General features: G+C 38.3%; 1 protein-coding gene across 1 annotated transcript in view; it reads left to right on the top strand.

Annotated features, from left to right (window-relative positions):
* HS2ST1 (heparan sulfate 2-O-sulfotransferase 1) overlaps positions 1-12,289 on the top strand; it is a 77,550-nt gene extending 65,261 nt beyond the window's left edge. Inside the window, exons 4-7 of the mRNA XM_053985099.1 lie at positions 1,285-1,423; positions 4,839-4,936; positions 6,006-6,163; positions 7,676-12,289. Of these exons, the coding sequence (XP_053841074.1) occupies positions 1,285-1,423; positions 4,839-4,936; positions 6,006-6,163; positions 7,676-7,902 (622 nt within the window). The 3' untranslated portion in view covers positions 7,903-12,289. The remainder of the gene's footprint in view (positions 1-1,284; positions 1,424-4,838; positions 4,937-6,005; positions 6,164-7,675) is intronic.
* Positions 12,290-22,362: the final 10,073 nt, after the last annotated feature.

Raw genomic sequence — 22,362 nt, 5'->3', positions numbered from 1 at the left:
GCATGCAGACAGATGTCAGCAATTCTGCCTTAGAGTGCTCCAGTCTGAATCATTGGTACTCTACTGGCAGCACTGGAGAATCAATTGCTCTTTCTGTAGCCTTTAACAATTTCTCTCTCTGTAGTGCTTGTTTTTGGCAAAAAGCAATGCCTGTTAATTGTTTTTTTCCTAACTTCCTCCTTTCTGCTGCTTTTGCTACATTTCTGTTCTTCAGCTTTTCAACTTAACATTCCTCATTTGCACAGTATCTGGTAGTAAAATTTACCCTTTTAAAAATCATGGTACCGCATCTTAAAACTATGAGTGCTCTGTTTTAGCCAAGCTAGGAGCAAGAATGGCTCTCTTTTGATAGAGAATGCTTTCCGAGTTTGCATAGGAACAGAACTTTTTTTTCCAGCTTCTAGCTTTACTTAAGGGCACTTGACACACTTGGAATTGTGACACATTGTGATATAAATTCTTTAATATTTGGATACTTTCAAATATTTGGATATTTTCAAATGGAAAAAAAATAAAACTGAGAAATGTATTGTAAAAGCTGACTTGAACACAGATCACTGAAAGGTAGCATTTGCACAAAATAGTTTGGTGGTTTAAATTTTTCTCCTGTGTATGAGCTTAGCACCTCATTTCATCAGGCTTCCGTTTGTAGTGGAGTGCATCAAAATTTGCTTAGGGTAAATGTCTATGGAAAAATTTAATATCTTTAGATAGCATCTGTAACCATATTAACTTTTCTGTCTTAGACTTATATTTAATAAGCACAGCTGTATGCATTCAACCCAGGCAATGGATAGGCTCTGAGCTCTGTCTTCCTGCTGTTAGAGTTAATGTCTCTGACATTAGCATTTCCTGGAGACCTGCCAGGAAAACCACTCACAGCATTGCAAAGCCCAGTTCACAAGGGCAGGAACTCAATATCAAACTTCCTTGTACTTATTATAAACATGTATGTGGCTGCTAAACTAGTTAAGGCATTTCTAGAGTCAGGATGGTTATGTAAACATTTTTAGTATTATTTGTGTGACAATATGTCTGTTTTGTTTGTTTCTTTAATAATAAATCCCTAAAATCATAATCTTAGGCAGACTGAAATTGAACTTGCTTTCACATCCATGCAATGCACTGGATATGAGGATGAAAAGAAGTGATCATTAAACTTCCTCTCGGTATCATGTATTCTGTGTATGGGTTTCAGTTGTAGCAATAAAGACAGGCTTTTACGTATTAGATGAGAAGCTTTGATTTGTCCTTTGAAAGATGTTTTTTCCTCTTTTACTTTAGATTTGGTGTTAAAAAGAAACCAATTTACATAAATGTCATAAGAGATCCTATAGAACGCCTAGTTTCTTATTATTACTTTCTGCGCTTTGGAGATGATTACAGACCAGGGCTACGGAGGCGAAAGCAGGGGGATAAAAAGGTAAAGTACACCTAATAATATGCTGAACTTACTAAAATGAATCTGAAAACAATTTTAAAAATGCCCTGAAAAAAGCCAAATCGTTTTTTTTATCAACCTTGGTGATAGTGGTGGCTTTGTAAGTTATATTCTCCATTTCTTGTCCATACTGGAGCAGAGCATGACATTGGTAGGTTCTCTGTACTCTTATAAATTCACTGTATGTTGCAATTTGTTGAAAAATTAAAAGAAAATATTTTTTAAATTGTTTAGGTATCCAGAATTATAATTATCAGATTAGGCTTATCCTCCTATGTAAGAAGGCTACATCTTTTCTTGTTGAAGACTAAGACATATTTTTTCAGCAAAAGCTGTAGAACTGCTGATTCTTTGGCTTTGTTGATTATTTTCATATAATTAGCAACCCAGTTTATTTTTTTTTTTTTAATGTAAACATTGCAATGTCTTTTTGGAAACTGTGGAGTATGACACATAAATTTCTGTACTTCCTCCTCATGTCTTAGGTGGCTGTAGACAAGTTCATGTTAGCACATTCAAACATTGACTACTAATACAGTTTCAGGATGGCAACATCATTCAGGCTCCATAATGGATTTGTTCCAGAAAGAATCTATACATCCACTGTAATGGTTTGCAGCATGACCTTTCTGGGCATGTTGGTTTGGCTTTTTCTTATATTGGGAAGAAAAGCAGGGTATTAATATATGAGTATGGTTTACAAAACTGTAGCTTGAACAGTGTGGAATCCTATAAAATGTAATGAATTTTTGTACTTTACAGAGCCAAACACTTTATACAGTTTCAGTGATGATATTTTCTTAAGCTGATGCTGTTTTTCTGTAACGTTGATAATTTAGTGTAGTGCTGTGTGGGTACCAAAAGACATTGAAAAAACAAGCAAAAGTCACACAAAATATACAGCTTAATCTATAAACACCATAATAACTAATAATCGTGAGTTTAATAATCATTTTGTGTGCTGCCCTATTCAAATAATGCTTTTTAACTATTTGGAGCAAAGCATTCCTCTTTTCTTTCCAGTTGGGAACTAACTGGTCCTCTGTTATTTAGGCTTTAGCGCCATCTTCAGTTACTGCATTTCAGTTTGTCCAGGTATCCTGAAGCACAGCAGCATAGGAAAAAGAAAGCTTCAAGAATAAATTGTAATTAAGCTTAAAAATTGTCTTTATAGAACTGGCTGAACAGATGAACAGGTGATGTGATATGAAATCATAAAGGCATTTTAAAAAAGAGAGATAGAATCTCTTGTTTTGTAGCCTGTCTTCCTCTTTCCTGCTGGAGATCAGTCACTTGGAAAGCTGAGCATGCTGCTAAGTCTGAGATGTTTCTAGGACATACAACTTACTAAAAAGAGTGAAATTTAACAGTGTTTTTTTACATTTTGAATTATAATCCAAACGACCTGGTTAGGTAGTCACTGGGAAACATGCCAGAAATCCTTAGTGTTGCTGCTTGGTAGACTGCACTGTAAGCTTTGATTTGCTGGGAAAAAGGTCATATGCATTTCTGTTTATAATGCTTGCAATGCATTGCGTTATTAATTTTATGCTTTTCTGTTAAAGGTGCTTTTTACATTTTGTCACTACGATACCACTTTCTTTAGGTCTGAGAGACTTAGTTGTTGTACAGATTTAACATGTTCTGTAAGCATTTCATTTGAAGTGAAATTGATTTACTGTATCAAGCTTCTGGCTTCTTTCATGTAAATCAGGTACTACTATTTTTCCAAAGTGTCCCTGGGGAACTGTCCATGTATAGATGATGTAAGTTTTGCATATATTAGTTAAAAAATTCAGTAAGCTCAAAAATTGATTGAGCCAATTGCAGTGTCTTTATTCTAGTATGTGTTACAATAGATTAATGAAAAGCTCTTCAGTTGAAAAGTAGGGAAGATCAGAAATTACCTCTAGTGAAACTCAGTTGTTCCTTTATTAGTGGAAAGGAATCTCAACATATTTTATACTTCTGTCTCCTCCTAGTCCATACCACGGCATTTATATAGAAGAATTCTAAACTAGGTTGTTTTCTGTATCCCTGTGCTTTCAGTCATAGTTAACTTGGCTCCAAATGCAGAGTCTGTAGAGGCAAGGGTTTATTATAATAAAATCTCTGGATGGAGCAGCCAAGGTAGGTGCATAAGAGGAAGTGGGGAAGGAAGTCTGTCCTATTTCAGCTTACTTAGAAAATGGCTTGCTTCCTCTTGCTTATTAATTGTAAAATAACCTGCAGGTATAAGCAAAAAAATCCTTCTTTGCACAGATGCCAGTTCATTTTTAGTATAAACATTCATAATTTAGGAGGTGCATTTAACAATAGATGAGTGCAGGATTTCCCTAGAGAACTATGCTAGGGAAAGCATACCAATGTCTTGTTTCCCTACTTAAGCTGCATTTTTATCTATGATGTGCGACATGTACAAGCTAGTCTAAACTCAGAGTTCAATGTGAACTAAGGCACCACAGTTTACTCCCTGCTTTGGCATAGTATCAATAATTTTTTCAGATTATCTCATAAACTTCACCTCAAAATAGAAGCAAATTATGTTGTCCTTGTTCTTAACTCCAAATAATTACACAAATATGTTTTTACATAGTTGCTTTGAACAGAAACTTGTAATTATACTGAAGAAGCAATCTAAAAAGTTGTCTATGGGATCTATTATTTTTTTTAAATACAGGCCTTATATCTTGATTAGAAATATCATAAATACTTCCTTTATGGTGACACAGTAAAGCATTTACAAATCCCTTCCAGTACTAATGGAGTTCGTGTTGTAACTGTGTTACTGCAGTTGAAATTCTGTTACTACAGCTGTGTATCCAGGTAGAGAGCAATATTGTATGGAATATTCTGTTACGCTGTGAACAACTTCTTTTCAGTTCTTTTGATTGCCAAAACAAAATTAGCCTCTGAAATGGCAGTTATTTGTCATTATTCAAATGTAATAGAAGCTTGTTTAATCTAAAACACAAAATGCACAATGTTCTGTGTTAAAAAAGATCCAGCTGTTGCAGGATCACACAATTCCTTAGGGCATTTGATGCTGTATCTTCAGTAACTTCATTTATAGGGAAAAATAATTATACCAACACTTACTGACTATTTTTGCTAGTTTTGACAAATAGCCTTTGCTAAAGTTATATCAAAGGTATATCAATGTATCAGGTAAGATCAATTATTCATTAGTTGTAACCATAAAGGAGTGTCCAAGTACTGTTTAGCTGAGACAGTAGATCATCCTAATAACACTGTGAAAGCAAGGCTTGAAATTTTTTTTTCTAGACCATCATATATGTGTTTTTCTGTCCCCACAACATTTAACAACTAATCAGTTTGAGATGTTTGATACATATATGAGATTTTAAAGCTCAGCTCAATTTTGTCTTTGTTCCAGACCTTTGATGAATGTGTGGCAGCTGGAGGTTCCGACTGTGCTCCAGAGAAACTTTGGCTTCAAATTCCATTCTTCTGTGGCCACAGCTCAGAATGCTGGTAGGGAGATAAATGTGGCTTGTTTGTCAAGTACATCAGTGCTGAAATCTCAACTTTAACAAATTTCAATATGTAGTCCAGTTGATAAAAGTGTGAGGGACTGAACAGAGTGAAGCAGTGGATACTTGAGTAATGTGTTTTCTGTTGAAGATGAATTTACAGAAACAGTTTTGCAGCTCTTTAAACTAGCAGTATGTTACAATACTGTATCAGCAGTCCTGTGAGGGAAAACATGTTTTCAATTTCAAAAATCATTTTTGCAGACTGAGAGTCTTGACATTTTTCTCTATGTCAGACTAAAGTATCCTTCTCTTAGAATGAAGATATTTTAGTTCAAGCTCCTAAAGTTCCTGGGGAGTACACAATAATTGAGATCAGGATAAATTTATGCTTTTAAATATTTACCAGATAGCCAATAGTCAATGCTACTTAGCAGAAACTGAAACAAAAGCAAATAGTGTCCATCTGTCAATGCAAAATATTTTATAATAATGGCAAAGACTTAAAAAAACTCTTTAGCAAAAAAAAAAAAACAAAAAAAACCCACCAAAAAATCATAGAGTTTTTGAAAGACTCTGAGTGATAGCAAGGGCAATTATTTGTTAAAGGTTTTGTTCATTCAAACACAAGCAAAGTAAATGGCCACTTAGGAGCTCTTCTTTCAGTGCCTGTTGTTCAGACCTATCTACTCTCTGGCCATGTGGAGAAGCAGAGAAAGAAAGAAGGTGCAAAAGGGAAGGTATGTTCTTGCCAGATTTCTGGTATCTAATGTGAAAGTAGAGACAGAGTATTAATATTGAGACAGTGTAAATCCTCGAAAAATTGCTTGAATAGAAGCATTAATCATACACACACACTGGGTATTTTTGTTTAGACTATTTTCTAAGTAGAGGAGTCACATTTTTAGGTAAGAGGAACTGGAAAGGGAAATGAAGTTAGGAATAGTTATAACTTGGAATAAGTCTTGCCTTTCCTACACAAATGTTCTGTTGTGAAGTAATCTCCATCTAGGGACTAAGGATTGTTGGCTGACATCAGAACTTGATATAATTGTTCTCTGTCATTTTAGGAATGTGGGAAGCAGATGGGCTTTGGAACAAGCCAAATACAATCTGATTAATGAGTACTTCCTAGTGGGAGTTACTGAAGAGCTTGAAGACTTTATCATGTTATTGGAGGCAGCTTTGCCCCGGTTCTTCAGGGGTGCCACAGAACTGTACCGGACAGGTATTAAAATAGTTGATTTCCATGGATTTTTCATCCACTTACTGCCTTTTTTAATGTGAATTCTTTAGATCTAGATGAATAGTTTTGAGTCTCTGCCAGGTTTGCCTCTCAGCTGGATGATGCTCCTATAGAAGAAACTCCTTTTTGAAGATTCTCTGTTCTTTCTTTCTTCCTCTCTCTCTCTTTCTTCCTCTCTTTCTCTCTCTCTCTTTCTCTCTTTCTCTCTCAGGGGTGATGCTAGTCCAAGTATCCTTCTGCCTTACACAAATGATAAATATTTAAGGCTGGGGTAAAGGTAGGTGTATAGGTATACTGCATGTAACATTGTGATGTGTTTGTAACAGAATTTTTTTTTAAGGTTTTACAGTGGCTTCAGTTTTTTAAAGTGGCTGATGTGGCAGATTTCCATTTCCTTAGAAGCCCTGCTGAAATTAACTGTGCTCAATGCAGCCTGGTTTGCTGAGCAATAAAGCCTGAGGGATGCAGAGAGCCAAGTAGATGTTTACCTTCCTGGGTTCCTAGCTATGAGAAGTAGCTCAGTTTCTAGGGGCTGGCCATGCAATTTATAATGAAGAAAAGATCTATCTTAGCAGGACTTCTAACTGCAAATAGAGGGGAAAAAGGATCTGATGTACAGAGCCTAGATATACAGTATTAACAAGTTAATTACAAAGCAACAGCACTCCTTGGGGAAAATCTGGTCATCATTTTGGTCATCTTTGTCTCAGAAACTCTTCAACAGGGATGTGGCTTATGTATCATTTATGATAAGAATATAGCATCCTATTAAGATGGGAGAATAATGATTTAAATGCTATTAGTAGAGATTATATTTTGATTAGAAATAGACAATTGAAATCATGCAAAAATAAGATTTTTTTCTCTTTTATGGAGAGCTACAGAGAGCTACACCAGAACAGGAAGGTTTTTGGTAGTCTGAGTTGAATATAACCTTCCCTGGAGGTATTTAAAAGATGTGTAGAAGCGGTGGAGGTATTTAAAAGACATGTAGGTGTGGCACTGGGGGACATGGCTGACTGGGACTTGGCACTGTTAGGTTTGTGGTTAGACTTGATGACTTTAAATGTCTTTTCCAACCTAAATGTTTCTATGATTCTATGAAAGAAGTTTCTACAGTTTCTAAAATTCTTAACATTTGATACCAGATTAACTTCTAAATAATTTAATTTTGAAAGACCAGTTTTGCTCCAGGTAGATTATATATTATGGAGTAATCTTATTCCTTAAATGAATGTTGATTCCCTGGGTTTATTAGAGCAAACAGGAAGAATTGAAAGAATGGATGCAAAATTCATAAACATTTAGTGAGAGAGGCTGCAGTTTTCCAACTCTGCATGTTGTGTTAATAAATTTTGGATTAAAGCCTGCTCCTTCTAATGCAGTGTGTCAACACACTGAGAGTATAAAAACTCTGTAAATAACAAAGGACTGTAAACATTTTTTGAGCACATGAATTTGAAAGTGAAGTTATTGCTTTCATTTTGCATTTAGGAAAGAAGTCGCATCTTAGGAAAACAACTGAGAAAAAACTGCCTACAAAAGAAACTATTGCCAAGCTACAGCAGTCTGAAATCTGGAAAATGGAGAATGAGTTCTATGAATTTGCACTGGAGCAATTTCAGTTTGTCAGAGCACATGCAGTTCGGGAAAAAGATGGAGAATTGTATATTCTGGCTCAAAACTTTTTCTATGAAAAGATTTACCCTAAATCAAACTAAGAATGCTATACTGTTAGATTTATGGACCTAAATCTTCGGCCACATCATCATCTTAGTCCTCAGCCATGGAAACTAGATTGCTTGTAGACCTCCAAGACATTTCTTTATACGAGAAAAGTGGGTTGTGGATCACCTCCAGGGCTTTGGATATAGCTGTGTTGGTAATCCAGAAGCAAAGGCTTCATTTCTTTTATCTAACTAATATTTTCAGTGGGAGTCAATATCCTTAACCTGAAGAAATCTACTCTGTAATTCAGAGCAATTAATACACAGCAGTTCTATTTGAAAATATAAACAATCAAAAAAACACTTCTGTTGATGCTATTTTTAATTTTCAGAGCAATTTATTTTCATTTATACTTCTGTGAAGAGGAAATCATTTTTCCCCAGGTTTCAACATGGAAATTTTGGTTGTATACAGTATGAGTAGTCCTAATAACTGGTTGACATCTGTGCTTTGTTTTAGTGAATCATGTCACATGATATTAATTGGGATGGTTAATAATGTTCTGCTGAGAAATGCTGCTGCTGCTGGAATTGCCCATATTTATATATGTGGTTTTATTAAAAAATTACAACTACTCATTAGTGTTCAAATGTCATTTTCACGTTAATATTGTAAAAAGTTAAAGAATCAGAGCAGTGGGGTTTTTATTTTTGTTTTTTTTTGATCACCACCACCACTGACTGAGGTTGGGAAAGAAATTTGGTATTGTCTGCAGTTCTAGTTGATCCTTACACAGTGGTATAAAAATTGTAAATTCAGTAAGTTTCTCCATGGATTCTTTGTAATAATTGTAAACTGAGGTATTGGTGAATCCATATTATGACTCTCCTAGTGAGCTGTGGTATGGCTAGGGTTTTCCTACTACTTCAATACTTTTATCTGTAGAATATTTTTACTGAGGTGCTTTATAATGTGTTTTAAAGCATTGCATTTACAAAATGAGTGAAATGCTGTAAATACTGCTTATTTTATGTATTTGGACCAAAAGGTTTAAAGTAACTAGTTTAAAGTGGGTTTTTTTGCACCGGTTCCGTTACATGTGAAGTGAAAAACATCACATCTACTTCCTGGTTGAGTTAACTGTTGGACATTGCTGAAACACACTTCAGTGACCTCTCTGACTTCAATACCAGAATGTTTTCCAGGGATTCTCTTTTCAGAAAAGTAGTCTTCATCCTTTTATTAGGGTAAGAGAACAGGACAAAAATTGTCATATGCAGTCTGGTTGGGAAAGCTGCAGTGAACTTGATTGACATAATTGTATTTATATTACTGCCTTACGTGACTGTTGTATATTTGTGAGTTGCAATTATTAACAATGTGAAACACCTGGCAAATTAAGTAAATTGAAATTTGAGAACAGATGTTTGGGGCCACTGCATTATATAGCAAATGGCCGTGGAGAACTGCAAGAATTTTTCCTATTGAATTTTCTTAAAGATACGAGTATTTACACAACTTCCACCTGCCTTTTCTTAAAAGTGCTTTTCACAGGATTCGATTGGGAAGGCACTGAGGAGACAAAGAAAGGAATGGTGGGAAAGGTTTCAATTCTTAAGGTATGATGCTGAAGGTTTAGTTTAAAATTACTGAGTGGAGTTTCTTTAACCAACTTGTTCTTGTAATGAAAACAAAGGAAATGGAAAATGGTCTGTGAACTGGATGTCTGCAGCCAAAAGTAACAGCCCAATTACAGAGGGGATAATGAGAGACTAACAAGTACATCTTGCAGTTTCTTTGTTTTCTTAGATTTTTCCCCTCTGATTTTAAAAATAGATTTCTCTTTGTTCTTCCCAAATAATCAGGGAAGTTCCTTCTCATAAGTTACCATTTATATAGCATGAACCATGCATAAGACTTCCTGTTCTTGTTCTTGTCTGTTGACATCAATAATAATGCCAACATGTTTGGATATAGGATGTGTTAGGTCACACATGAAGGCATGTTTCCTAGCTAATGAAAGGAACTGAGGAGTCATACACAAAAAGTAGTTAATGGAGATCTAAAAGTTTTGATTGAAAAAGCAGACACTTTTTCTCAAAGTAAAATAAATATTTATAATCCCAGGAAAGATTTCTGCTCAGTGATAGTTTTATGTTAGATTTTTTTACTATGTTGTTCTAATTCAGATTAGTTTATCTTCTTGAATCTCCTTCAGAATTTTCAGCAGAGCACCTCTAAGAGAGCTGAAGAGCTTGCTAAGTGAAAATTCAAAATATTCATCGAAGTAGGTATGTAGACAAATGTTGACAAGAAAACAATAGACAAAACTGCTGATTTCAGTAAGGTCTACAGAAACTTCTATTCTGTAAGCAGTTTTGAAAGTTATGTTTTTTTTTCCTTCCAGGATTTTTAATTTCTTAATTACAAGACTCCAATAACAAAACCAATAAAACAATGCAATTTTTTTTACTTTTAAAAGAGCAATATATTTTTCATAGTTCATGTAAGATAACACATTTTATTTAATCAGATATCATTTCCTGTTCTTTGATGTGAACTGTGAAGGTTGAGACAAACAAGAATTTTAGGGATATTTTTTAGAAATGCTAACAACAATAGGAAGCGGTACTACTTTCAGATGTACTTAGAAAATGTGATCATTTGTAAAACACAGAAGGAACCACGACTGTCTACTTTTATATCTAGTGCAACCATTAAGGACAATTGTGAACTTAGAATAATTTGAATTTTGAACTATCAAATTGGATTTCCTAAAAGACAGTTTAAGAAAAGGAGCTTTACAGGTTTTTAGTAATCTGTTCTATTTGTCTTCTGTTTGGAAACAGAAACAATCCAAATTGTTGCCATTAAAAATATTTTACAGTATATAAATATGATTTATCTCATTTATTTTCCCTTCATGACTCATAGAGGAAAGCAGCAATATGTGAATTTTTGTTTCTGCAGGTTGTATGATCAGTAAACTGTTATGCAGCCTCCTGAACACAGATCTTTTAACTGGAGTCACTGTACTCTCTGTAGAGGAGTGAGATTGGCTTTTTGCAGGGCTAAGTTCATTTGAAAGGTGCTGAAATGCTCATATATCTACATATAATTGAGAGTAGATTTTGTTACACTGTTCTGTACTTTCTGTACAAAAGTCCCACCCAGATTTTGTGCAGAACTTTAACCCTGTTTAAACTCCTGATGTGAGCACGAGGTGCGAGGTCCTGCTGTGCAGGTGACTACGCAGCCATGCCCACAGCATGCCTGGGGCACTTGTGATACTCTGGGCAGTGCTGGTGGGAGAGCAACAGTGGTTTTAGCTCCTTCCCTTAGTAATTCTGCAGCCACACAAGAATTTCACTTTTATTTTGTTAGTGCATCTATAAGCAGACCCAAGGCTACGATGCAGAATGTCCTCTGTGCACATTCCTGCTTGCTCTGGGTAGATTTTCTAGCAGTCTCTTTTTTATTGGTATGCTGATCATGGCTTCATTTTCAAACACACATTAAAATTTATAGCTATACAATGTAGGAGATGGAGAACCAGCCCATCCTGATAATTTGAAATGCCTTTTCTGGGTTTTTAGTTTTTCTGAAGATACCTAGCTCTTTTTACATTACTGGAATAAACTTTCGCTTATTGATGATCTCAGAGTAATTCTATCTTATACTGGGGGAAAATTCAGTTATTTTCTTTTACACTTCTGTTAAAATTTACCATTAAGCTTACCTGGCTTAATGTGTATATGTATACTTAAAGGTGTATGTGACAAAAAGGTGTGTGGATGACACTGTCTGAACTGTGCTGCTTAAGCAGTCAATGGAAAAGCCTGATTCAAGTGCACTGCCAATCTAGCTCTTCAAAATTAGAGCACATTTTATGACTACTAGAGATTAAACTTAAAGGAAGTTTAAGGCTGCTTAGTTGGATGGATGCTTCCTTTACTGTAAGCCTATGCAACTGTGTAACCTTTGCAGCAGTATTTATAGAAACAGCCTCTCTTCCTGAGACTTTTCTGGAGCATAATTATAAATGTTCGTACATTTGTACTGTCTGATACTTACATCAGCAGCTTTCCGTAGCTTCTGCAAAAGAGACAGGTTTGTGAGCATTTCTAAAGCAGTACTGAATGTAATTTTGAAAAACATGGATTGTGCTTCATGACCTTTTTATTTTTAAACACACACAGAGCTAAATAGTGCCTTTTTTCCTCACAATCCATGTTGAAGATGCTTGCTCCCACTCACCCTCCGTAAATTGATTCATTTGTGCAATACTATTCCAACTTGAAACAATTTTGTCACAGCTGTTTGAGAAATAATCTCCATTTTTCCTCACTGTGCTGCCAGCTTTATGTTATTTGTTTCAGTTGATTACCTAATGCAAATGCTATAAAATAAAACACCCATTGGGAAGGGGAAAGAAAAGAAGTCTGGTGTCCTGTCTTAATATTTGCATGTCACATTCACATTGAATGCTTTCTTTCTGGAGCATGTTGTTATACAGTATTGTGAACTTTATTGGCAGCTATTGTGATTTTGGAGGGGAGAGATAAGCTAGAGTGTAGCTTGTCTGTAATAATTTCATACAGCTATAACCAAATATATTTAGAGGTCCTCAGAACTTGCATGGTCTTTGTGACCAGATATGTTTTAAGTTTGTAGGGGTTATACACGGTGCTTGAAGGTGTCTTTGAAAAGTTCTTGATATTAAAGCCAAGATTTGTAAGAACTGAAAACTGGCACTAAAACAGCAGATTTGTACCTTTGCACTTCCCTGCCTGAGGAAACAAATGACCAACCAGTTGCTGTGGTATGGGAACACCCTTAGGTACTGCAGTGCTGAGAGTGGTGTAAGAACTTGAGTAGACTAGAAATGTCATTTGCATTTGTAAACAAGGACTTAGAACAAGAAAACACAGTGAGCATAGGTATGCTGCTGTTTAGGATTTCTGAGGCATACTGCAACCACTGCCCTATAAACATCCCTGGCTGTGTGTGCTATGGAGCTGAACATCATGTCACCCTGCCAAGTTTCTTAATGCAGCAGTTCCTAAATATGTAGTTACCAGCCTTGACAATTAAGAACCATCATGGAATTACTCAGCAACTTCCACTTGAGGATTTTGATGGCTTTTAAATCCCCCTTTTGTTGAAAATAGACTTTTCCTTTCTCCTGTGAATGGAAGTGATAGGTGTAATTGTGCACAGGAAACAAAGTGTCTGCTTTTATCAGCTGGGGGAAGTGGAGGAAAAAATGCCAATATAGAGGACTTCCTAAGGTCACTGTACCTTAGGATGTAGTAAATAGAATGACAGCCAAAATAAGTTGCAATACAACAAAAAGCTTTATTTAAAATGACAGTAGTTCCTCCTCTGAAAGATAGAATGACTAGTGTATGTGGTAGGTATTGGTTGAACCATTTTTTAACTGATGCTGCCATTTGCCCATGTAATTAATCTCAGCAGCTGGAATTCATGGGAGGGGAGGAATAGAAAGGAAAGGTGGTTTTTGTTCAAACCAATTTTTTTTTTTTTTTCAGATGCTGTATTTTCATTTTATTTATTGTTTGCATCTTGCAATTGATTTCAGTATAATTTCCTTACTTTTTAATAAAATAAAAAAAGTTCCTAGTGAATGTCAAAGCAATACCCAGATGTTTTCTTCAAGCACAAGTCCCCTGCTATGACCTCCTCCCCCAGCTTCATTACCACATAACACAGATGTGGTAACTTTCAATAAGAGCTAATTTAAAAGACTAATAATTTTCTTTATTAAAAAAAAAAAAACTCTACAAAGAACACCTGTGGCCTAAAAATGAAGGCTTTGAGACCTTTAACCTTGTCATAATAACCAACTGCATCCTCATAAAAATGGAAAATACTGTGATAAACATTCTCTGCCCCTTTTCTGCACACTTACAAGGCTGATCCTGAATCCATTTTCGTATTTGCTGCACGCAGACATTAACCTTTCGTAATAAATATGACTGTCAAAATAGTTGCACAGAGAATAATCTTCCTATTGAAAAAAAATTAAAATCTGGGAACAAAATAGGTTAAAATGGTGATTCTTGGGAATTGTGGTTATAGTTCAAGTATACAGGTATTGCATTCCTCTGATGTTTTAAGAAATGATTCACTACTGTGTTGTATACATATATATATTATTTCAAACATAGTTTCAGTATTAATAATGAAAAACCTTGTTCTGTTTTGAAAGAGAAACATACCTAATTTGGTATGATAATTTGAATGCTCTAACTCTACCAGAACTCTGAGTTTGATGCAGCAGTTACTGGAAAATATTATGAACTGTCTCTTTACCAAAAAAAGAGAAAAGCTAGTGTAGAGAATAATGGCCTAGAGGGCCTAAAGGCTCTATTACTGTCTTGACAATTATTGATTGCTGTTTTTAGCACAGAATAGAATTTGGAATCCTTAATCTCCTTTATTTAGAATTTAATAACTTTAAAAATGTTGGATGACTTGGAGAATTGGCAAGAGGAGAAGGAATGCTAGAGACTTGTGCAGTTACAGGCTGGCTTTGTCAAGACTGCCTCACAGCAGTGTGTAACAATGGATGTAAATATGGGCAAACATCATGCAAAGCAGTCGATAGGGAAGGAGGGGTGTATTTATATCTGTGAAGACAGTCTGTAAAGAACAGAGGAAAGTACAGGCAGAAATATAGACCACTACATATTGCAGTAATTGCTTAAATTAACAGCTGTGATGGCTGTCTCTGGCCTAATTATCTGCTTTAGCTCTTCAGTGCCTTCTCCTGACTGAATTAATGAACTTAAAGCTGCAGCCATCGAGGCTGCTGCTATTAGAAGCAAGGACTGTACACCACCAAATGAAATGGCTCCTATTTATAACCCAGACCATATACCAACTTCCCACACTTTGCTGCAGTACTACTTACAGCTAACCTATAGATCTGGAAAAGTAAATTACATTGACTGGTAGGCTCATGTGCTCTGCATCTGAGGTCTTTGCTTCTTGAAGATAAAATAGTAATTGCATGATAGAAGTCAAATCCATAAAGTCTGGGAGAAAGCAACTTAATGTTCAGATTATGTAGAGCAAAAATGCTGCACTTTTTTTGTGTCCATTCAGAATGAGTTCACTGGCTCAGGCAGATTCCAGCAAGACATCTGTTAATACTAAAGGCTACTTCAGAGAGATGGTTGGAAACATGAGTTTTACTGTCAGCAAAAATGGCTGTAAATGTTTTCCACAAAACTTTTCAATAAGGTTTTTGAGGGTTTTTTTGTAAGGCAAACAGGGAGTTTTCCCCTTAAAACAGTAAAACAGGAGCATGTCAGTGCCCTCCCCACACCAGCAAACATTCTTTGTCAGTATCCTTTTATTTTTTTATCCCCCAAGTGTGTGGAAAAATATGTATGAGTGTATGACATCTGTGTTCAGTCTCTCCCTTTTCTCAGCTGGCTCTGAGAGATAGTGTGCTACTTTTTGTTCCTTTGCAAGCCTTCAAAAGGACAAGTCTTATCTTGCAGGTATTGTTGTGGGACATGAGATCACACTCCAGTGTGGAGTTTATCAAACTTGGTGTTTACTCAGGGTCACCTTTGAGAGCCTGGTGGCAGTGGAGGTCCCTGTCCTGTGTGTGAGGGCAGCACTCACGTGTTGTGTGCTGCTGACAGCACATAGGACAGCTTGGATACATCTACCCCATGTATCTGGCAAGGCTATTTAACCTGGGGGGGGGGATATTTTTTCTTTTTTTTATACTTTGTGCAGGAAAAGTGCCTGACAAGATGAGAATCAGGCTGCAATCAACAGGTTTTATTGAGCAAAGCTTTGCAGTAAGCTTATGTCTATCTTTGGTTCTATACTCCCTCCTCCCCAACTCACCCAACCAGGAATGTTCAAGAAAAATGAAGAGTGAATTACAAGGCCAAAGGCAGCTTTTGAAGACAAGGTTGAAAACCTTGTAAGTAGTCAGAGGCACAGGCAGATGCATGGATGTGCTTTCAAAATCCAGCTTCTTTGTGCCTCTCAGCATCTGAGTACAGTTGGGGCTGTACTCAGTTCAAGTACCTAGGAAACAAGTTTAAAAGAGCTTTCTGCAATTAAAGATCCTGATGTTAAAGCTTGTTGCTCCTTTGCCAACAGTGTTTTCCAAGGTAGTTGTGTACCTTGTGACTGAGAGAGGAGAGAGAATCCCTGATGTCATCATGGTTTATCGTAGATATTCACAGATGATTGTTCAAATTAATTGCATCATTTCATGTCTGGTTTGTGTGTGGTAATTTAAACTCTTTATTGTCATTTATCATATGCATGAAAATTATGTGTTTAAAATCCAAAATAGACTCTCTCCCATGCCAATCTCATTTTGTTTATCCAAATTCAAATAATGCTTGAAGACTGGAAGTCTTCCTGTCTAGTTCCAAAGGTACTACAGAAGACTAGGAAATGAGGACCTGGGTACCACTGCCATACTGGATGTTCTAAAATTTCTTGAACTCTGTGATACTCCATAACTAAAAGCAATGCAAACGAAATGTTGTAATATTTGACAGTATTTGTCCATTTGTCAAGTGTGAAGCCTGACTTCAGCTATTTATGTTAATATGTGGTTACATAATAAATTGTTCTTGGGTTGTTTTCTTTCAGGTTGGGCAAGTATTGTAACTTTCTAGGAAAGCATAATATCTAGTTTTGTGACAAGGTATTAACATCACAACACTCTGGCATCTGAGTTTGTAATTGTTGACTTCATTATTTTAAAACCAGCCAGAAAATTGGTTTCTGTTGTTTCATGCCTTGTTATGAAAATACATCTATACATTTTTAACAATTTTTTAAAAATAATTTCCTCTTCATATTCTCTTCTGTAATCACATCTGCATGAAAAATGTGAGTTAGAAACATTAATCATTTGGGAGCCTAGTGTCTTAAGTCTTTGAAGAAAAAGTGCTGCTTCTGCTGACTGTAGACTTTTTGCCTAGGGTGGTTTCCTCTTTCCATATAAATCAAAAAACCCCATACAGCTGTTCTTCCCAAATCAGGTGGGGGCAGGGAGAACCCTCAAGGAATAAATAGCTGGTTTTCATGTGATGTTGCCAGCACAAAAAACAGGCCATCAACAGAATCTTAAAGGATTTTTGAGAAACAAAAGTTTAAGCAATGTAAATTAAAAACAAATCCAAATTTTCACCCTGCCTAAAGCTGGTACAAATCCTTACCCACATCACTTCAAAATTGATAGAATTCCACTCTCTGAATGTCCTTTCAGATGAGGAGTGTTTCTTAGGCTTCTGCAGATTGGTTTCTAGGCTTCATCTGCTGATGCATCAACTCTCAATAAATGCATCAAATAATGAGATTTATTAGCATTTGCTGATGTTTCTAATTCCTGTGAAGAATATTCAAGAGATGGTAAAAACTGCTGGCTGAAGACTTGTCTATTGAAAGGCAGGAGAAAGGTTAGTTGTGCAATATTGGTGTCAGGTTTTAGGAATTATGGTTTTCCAGTCTTTTAGATGACACAGAGCATAACTGAGAAGTTTAAGTAACTTCCCCACAGTTACTCATCAGAGACAGATGTTTCACCCTGCACGTGCAAAGCAAGTAGACAAACACAGGTGCCAGAGGTGAATTGCTGCATCTGGCACATCTCATCTTTCCACTCATCTCTGGGCACCTGTTGTCATCATCATCTGTCCAGCAGAGAAAAGTCCCTCCATCAGGTAAGCACTTTCTTTACTTATTTTGGGGCAGTATAGATGCTTGCTCTTTGTAGATCAATTAGATAAAGAGCTGTGTTAGTATTACTACTGCACAGAAATGTTTTTATTGGCACATAAAGCAGTAGTGCTGCAGATCCAAAGGAAGCCTGTGTTGGTATTGCCATGTGGCTGCCTGAATATTGAATAAAGTCCCCTTATCCTTTACAATGTTTTGGTTAGAAAATCTGGTACTGTTGTCCTGTGTCAGAAGTAAGGCACTGAAACTCTGGTGGGGTTTACCTGTCTTGAGAAGCTGCATCTTCTGATTGCTGCTGCCTGTGCAGCCTCGCCCAGCTGCAGCATGGCAGGCTGTGCCTCGGCAGGGCTGCCCTGTGCCCGGAGGGAATGGCTCGCTGGACTCCCCCCTCTGCTGGCAGGGAGAACGCTGCTGCCAGCTGTCAGGTACAGCAGCCTGGAGCGGTTCGGAGGAACGAGGCCTACACCTGGTGGGTCTGCCTGCTGAGCTGTTTTGATACTGATGTGTGCTGAGATAACAGCAAGATTGGGTTTTTCACTGCACTCCTAAGCCAAGAGTGTGGTATCTGCAAATATAGCACTGGTGTTGATATATGTGAATTGCCTACAGCTAGGCAAGAACATTGTGGAGGAGCCAGGAATTCAGACCTCCTGAGCCCTGCACAGGCTGCTCTTCGTTAATCTTCTTCCTGTATAACTTTCTACCTTGGCATGACTAATGTTCCCAATTAATGTGTACTAACCTCTAGCATTTTAATATAATAAAGTAATAATTTATGTCTTAATACGGAATTTAATTTTTGTACTTGCCTGTCATGTTTCAGGCACCATGAAGGGTCAAAAAACAGGTGTAGGTGTCAGGGGACTGCTGCATTTGCAGCACTGCTCATGAGTTATGAATACCTCAAACTTGCTGTTGTTGGCTGTATCAGGAAACAAGATACTGTTATTTGGGACTCCAGAATCAATCCTAGGCCCTGAAGTGGGAAATAAAGCAACGTACAACTATGTTCTGAAAGTTGCAACTAACTTGTGTGACTGATTTGGAAAAGAGTCAGAACAGGAAAAGCCGTCTGTGCTGACAGTGTTAGTGGATTACAGAGCAGCAATTGCACCTGCTTTTCTCCCTCCAGGTCTGATTCTTGCTTCTGAAGATTTGAAAAGAAATGTCACAATTACCTTCTTTGTTTGCCTGCTACATTAACCACTTTAAAAAACAAGGAGAAAAAGATCAGAGAAGGTGATCTGATCCTTTTGGACAGCTGTAGCTGTTGGGAACAGTGGTGTTTCAGAGCCCTGTCTTGAGCTAGCCTTGTGATGAAGTATGCAGCTGGTGGAAGGAACTGGGGAGACACAGAAAGCAACATATTATATAGAACTTGTGCACTTTTGTTCCCAGACTGACATCCCTCTTGCCCAAACTCCATTAATATTTAACAGGGTAAAAAGAGGTTATTTTACTTCATTTTGAAAAAGAAAGCAAGCATCTTTCCCTGCCCTAGCAAGGACTAGTCATACAGAATGAAAGCATGAGGATATTGGATTGAGATCATGCCGAAAAAGCCTTTTCACTTTTCAGTATACATTCAGGCCTATGTCTAACTGAAAACAACCCCAAGAGCACCTGTGCCCTTGCCATGCAGTAATGCTGTCAAAAGGAATATTACCTCCCCCTACACTCCAAAGAAATACCAGTGGGCCATAAATACATACCTGTGCAAATTGAGGGGTAGAACATTGTATCTGTTTTAGAGAGCAGAGCTCCTAGGTCTTTCCATACTTGCAGGGCTACTGCACACTTTTTTGGAACTTTAGGCAAGTAACAGATTTAAACTCTGCCCAACTATCGCTGCAAAGGCCTCTATAGCAACCTCCCCATCCCTGACTGCCCACTCTGTTCTTTGGTTTTTGAAGGGGAAACCTGCTCTCATGGCCTCTGAAAACTCTCCCCATCTCCAGCAGGGCTGGGGGTAGGCACCCTTCACAGGGCAATAACTGCTTTAAAATTAACACATGTCTTTTTGCACTTGCTGCAATTATTTAGAAACCGCCTTGTCAAATGACCCACGTTAAGCCAAAGAGCATATTACTAGGGGTGTGCTAACAGCACCAGTGCACTAAACCACAACTGACAGCCTGACCCAGTGCAGTGCTTTAAAAGGGCAGGGCCGCGGCGTTGGAGTTGGAATTCTGCTTTAATTAGGCCATTACCTGACCTTCAAAGCTGTATTTTGTTCCTCCTCTGCATGCTATGCTGGAGGAAGGGCTGCTGGAGAAGACAGGAAGAGCCCTATCTGATCGTTATCAGGAGCGGATGAAAGCCATGCATTGCCTTTTCCTTTTGACGTGTGCAATTAGTTTGGCTTGTGTGGAAGAAGCATGTCAAGGTAAATGGCCATCTCTGTCCTTCCCCCTGCTGATCCCTGGCAAGGTCTATCATGCAAAAAGCTATTCAATCACCTGTTGACAGTGGTATCCCTCTCATAAAACCTGATTATACACCATCATGAAGTACCTTTGCCCAGTGGTGGCCTGACACTACCATGGGCTGTTTTACAGGCTGAGTGCTCTCCAGCTCTCCTCATAAAACTTTGTTTGAACCCATTTGTTTCTACATCTCTCTGCTCCCCTCCCCCTGCCCTTCAAAATAAGTGTTTTCCATTTTTATGGGGATGGAAGAATCTTTGTGTCCAGGGCACATGACATCTGTGGTGCTCACCAAGAACATGCTGCCATTACCCCTATTTCTGAGCAATCCCCACCCTGCCAACCCAGCAGAGTCCCATGGCTGTGCTGCCACCTTTGGCCCTCTTGTTGAAGATGTGTGTCTCCTGTGTTTGCCCTCTGTTGTCTTAGGCAGAGATCTGTGCTAATGCACTTACCTTTGGGAAACCAGTGAAATCAGTTCTTGCCTGGAACTGCTGCTGGCTGCCACCAGTGCTCAGTACACACAAGGGACAGACCCTCCATGGCTGTGTGTTGCAGATGATTCTCACAAAAGGCAGAAGACCCGTTTCATGTTCGGGTTGGTTTTTTGTTTTTTTTTTTTTTTTTTTTTTTTTTCCTAATAGGCACAAGGATTTATTTTCTTTTTAAAATTCGGTTCACTAGATTTAAGTAATGCTCTGCTTATGAGAAATGAAGTCCAAAGCAAAGAAATCCAATGCAAGTGCTGAGAGAGAGAGACCACTTTTAATTCACCTCTTAGGCCAGTAGCAGCACATTGCAGATGGGTTATGCCAAGGAAAGGTATTAAGCTTACTCTGTATCAATATCTCAGAAGGATGTGCATGTGCCTTTCCACCACTGCTGAAGAGATGGCCCCTTGCCGTGCCCAGCATGAGCCGTGGTCACAAGTCTCTGGTCACGCTCTCCATCTCACTGCAGATTTCCTGTGTGGTCACAGGAAAGTAATTTTGAACTCGTGCTATCTCCTTTGCTTTGACCAGAAGTGCTGCTAATCCTTTTCCTTCTTGTGAAGTTGGCTGTGCATGAACACAGCTGTGTGGCAGGCCAGTGGCTGCCAAAGCAGTGTCCGTCCCAGGACTATGGGGATGCTTGTATCTGTCCCCGTGTGCGTGCTGCACCTCAGCAGATGGTGATGATACCAGTGCTTCCCAGTGTCACTTAGATCACAGTGGACAATGTTGGAGAGAAAGGTGAGAGAAAAGCTTACTGGTTTAGTCACAGAGGCTTTGTTTCCTTCTTCAAGCAATATTCAAAGGGTGATGGAGTAGCAGATGAGTTAATTATGGGACAGAAATTAGATAATGTGTTACAAAAGGAGGGATAGTCAGAAATGGAAACAGCACTGGATTTTTACAATACTATTATACAGTTAAAAGAAGAATTTAGCTCTGGTTTATAAAGGGAGAAAATGAGGCATAGCACGATCAGTGGCTTCCTCAAGGTCTGACAGGAATTTCTTTTGTTGGCACTAACATATGGAATGATCTGGCCAACAAGTGACTGAAGTCCTGTGCTGGCAGAGAGCCCTGGAGAGTGGCGTCTGAGCAGGATGTGGCGCTGGCCTGCCTGCTCAGACCCCCTCTGCAAACAGGGACTTGGAGCCGGCCGCCCGAGGCCGGGCAGCAGCAGGAGCTGTGTCCGTGCGCAGCTGCAGCGGGAGGGAGCTCGCTGTCAACTGCCTGCTCCATGGGCAGGCCGCTCGCTGGCCCCCTGCCCGTGTTAGGAGGAGGCAGTTGCAGGGACATGGCAGGTAATCAGAAAGATCATTTGTGCTTTTTATCACTTTTATCATGAAAAAGCCTAGTCTTTAACCAGATGATGTTCTCAGTTGAATCTGAGGACAGATAAACTAGTAGCTGCTGAATTCAATCTTGGTGAGGTTCTGAACTGGTAGAATCACCATACCTGGAAACGTTCAGAAACGTTTAGACCCTAAGGGCCTAACCCTAAGCCTAAGGGCCTGACCACAACCCTAAACCTGACCCTAACGCTAACCCCCAGCCCCAGCCCTACCCGCCGCGAGATGGCGCCCGAGGAGCGGGCATGCCGCGCCGCGCCGCCCGGCCGCAGCTCCGCCGCCACTGCGCGGCCCTCACGCGGCCTTGCCGCGCTCGGCCCGCGTTCGCAGGAAGGCGGCTGCTTGGGGTGGCTCATTTCAGTGCTAAATTGAGCCCAATATTATAGTTTAATGAAGGGCTGCTTCAAGTTAAATAATGACCCTGGCATTGTATTTATATGAATGAAGAATTAACCTTAAAAGGTTGCCCTTCTCAGAAAATGGATTGCATGCTTGGCTCT

This window comes from Vidua macroura, chromosome 9 (genome assembly GCF_024509145.1).
Source record: "Vidua macroura isolate BioBank_ID:100142 chromosome 9, ASM2450914v1, whole genome shotgun sequence".
NCBI lineage: Eukaryota > Metazoa > Chordata > Aves > Passeriformes > Viduidae > Vidua > Vidua macroura.
This window is presented reverse-complemented; position numbering and strand designations above follow the sequence as displayed.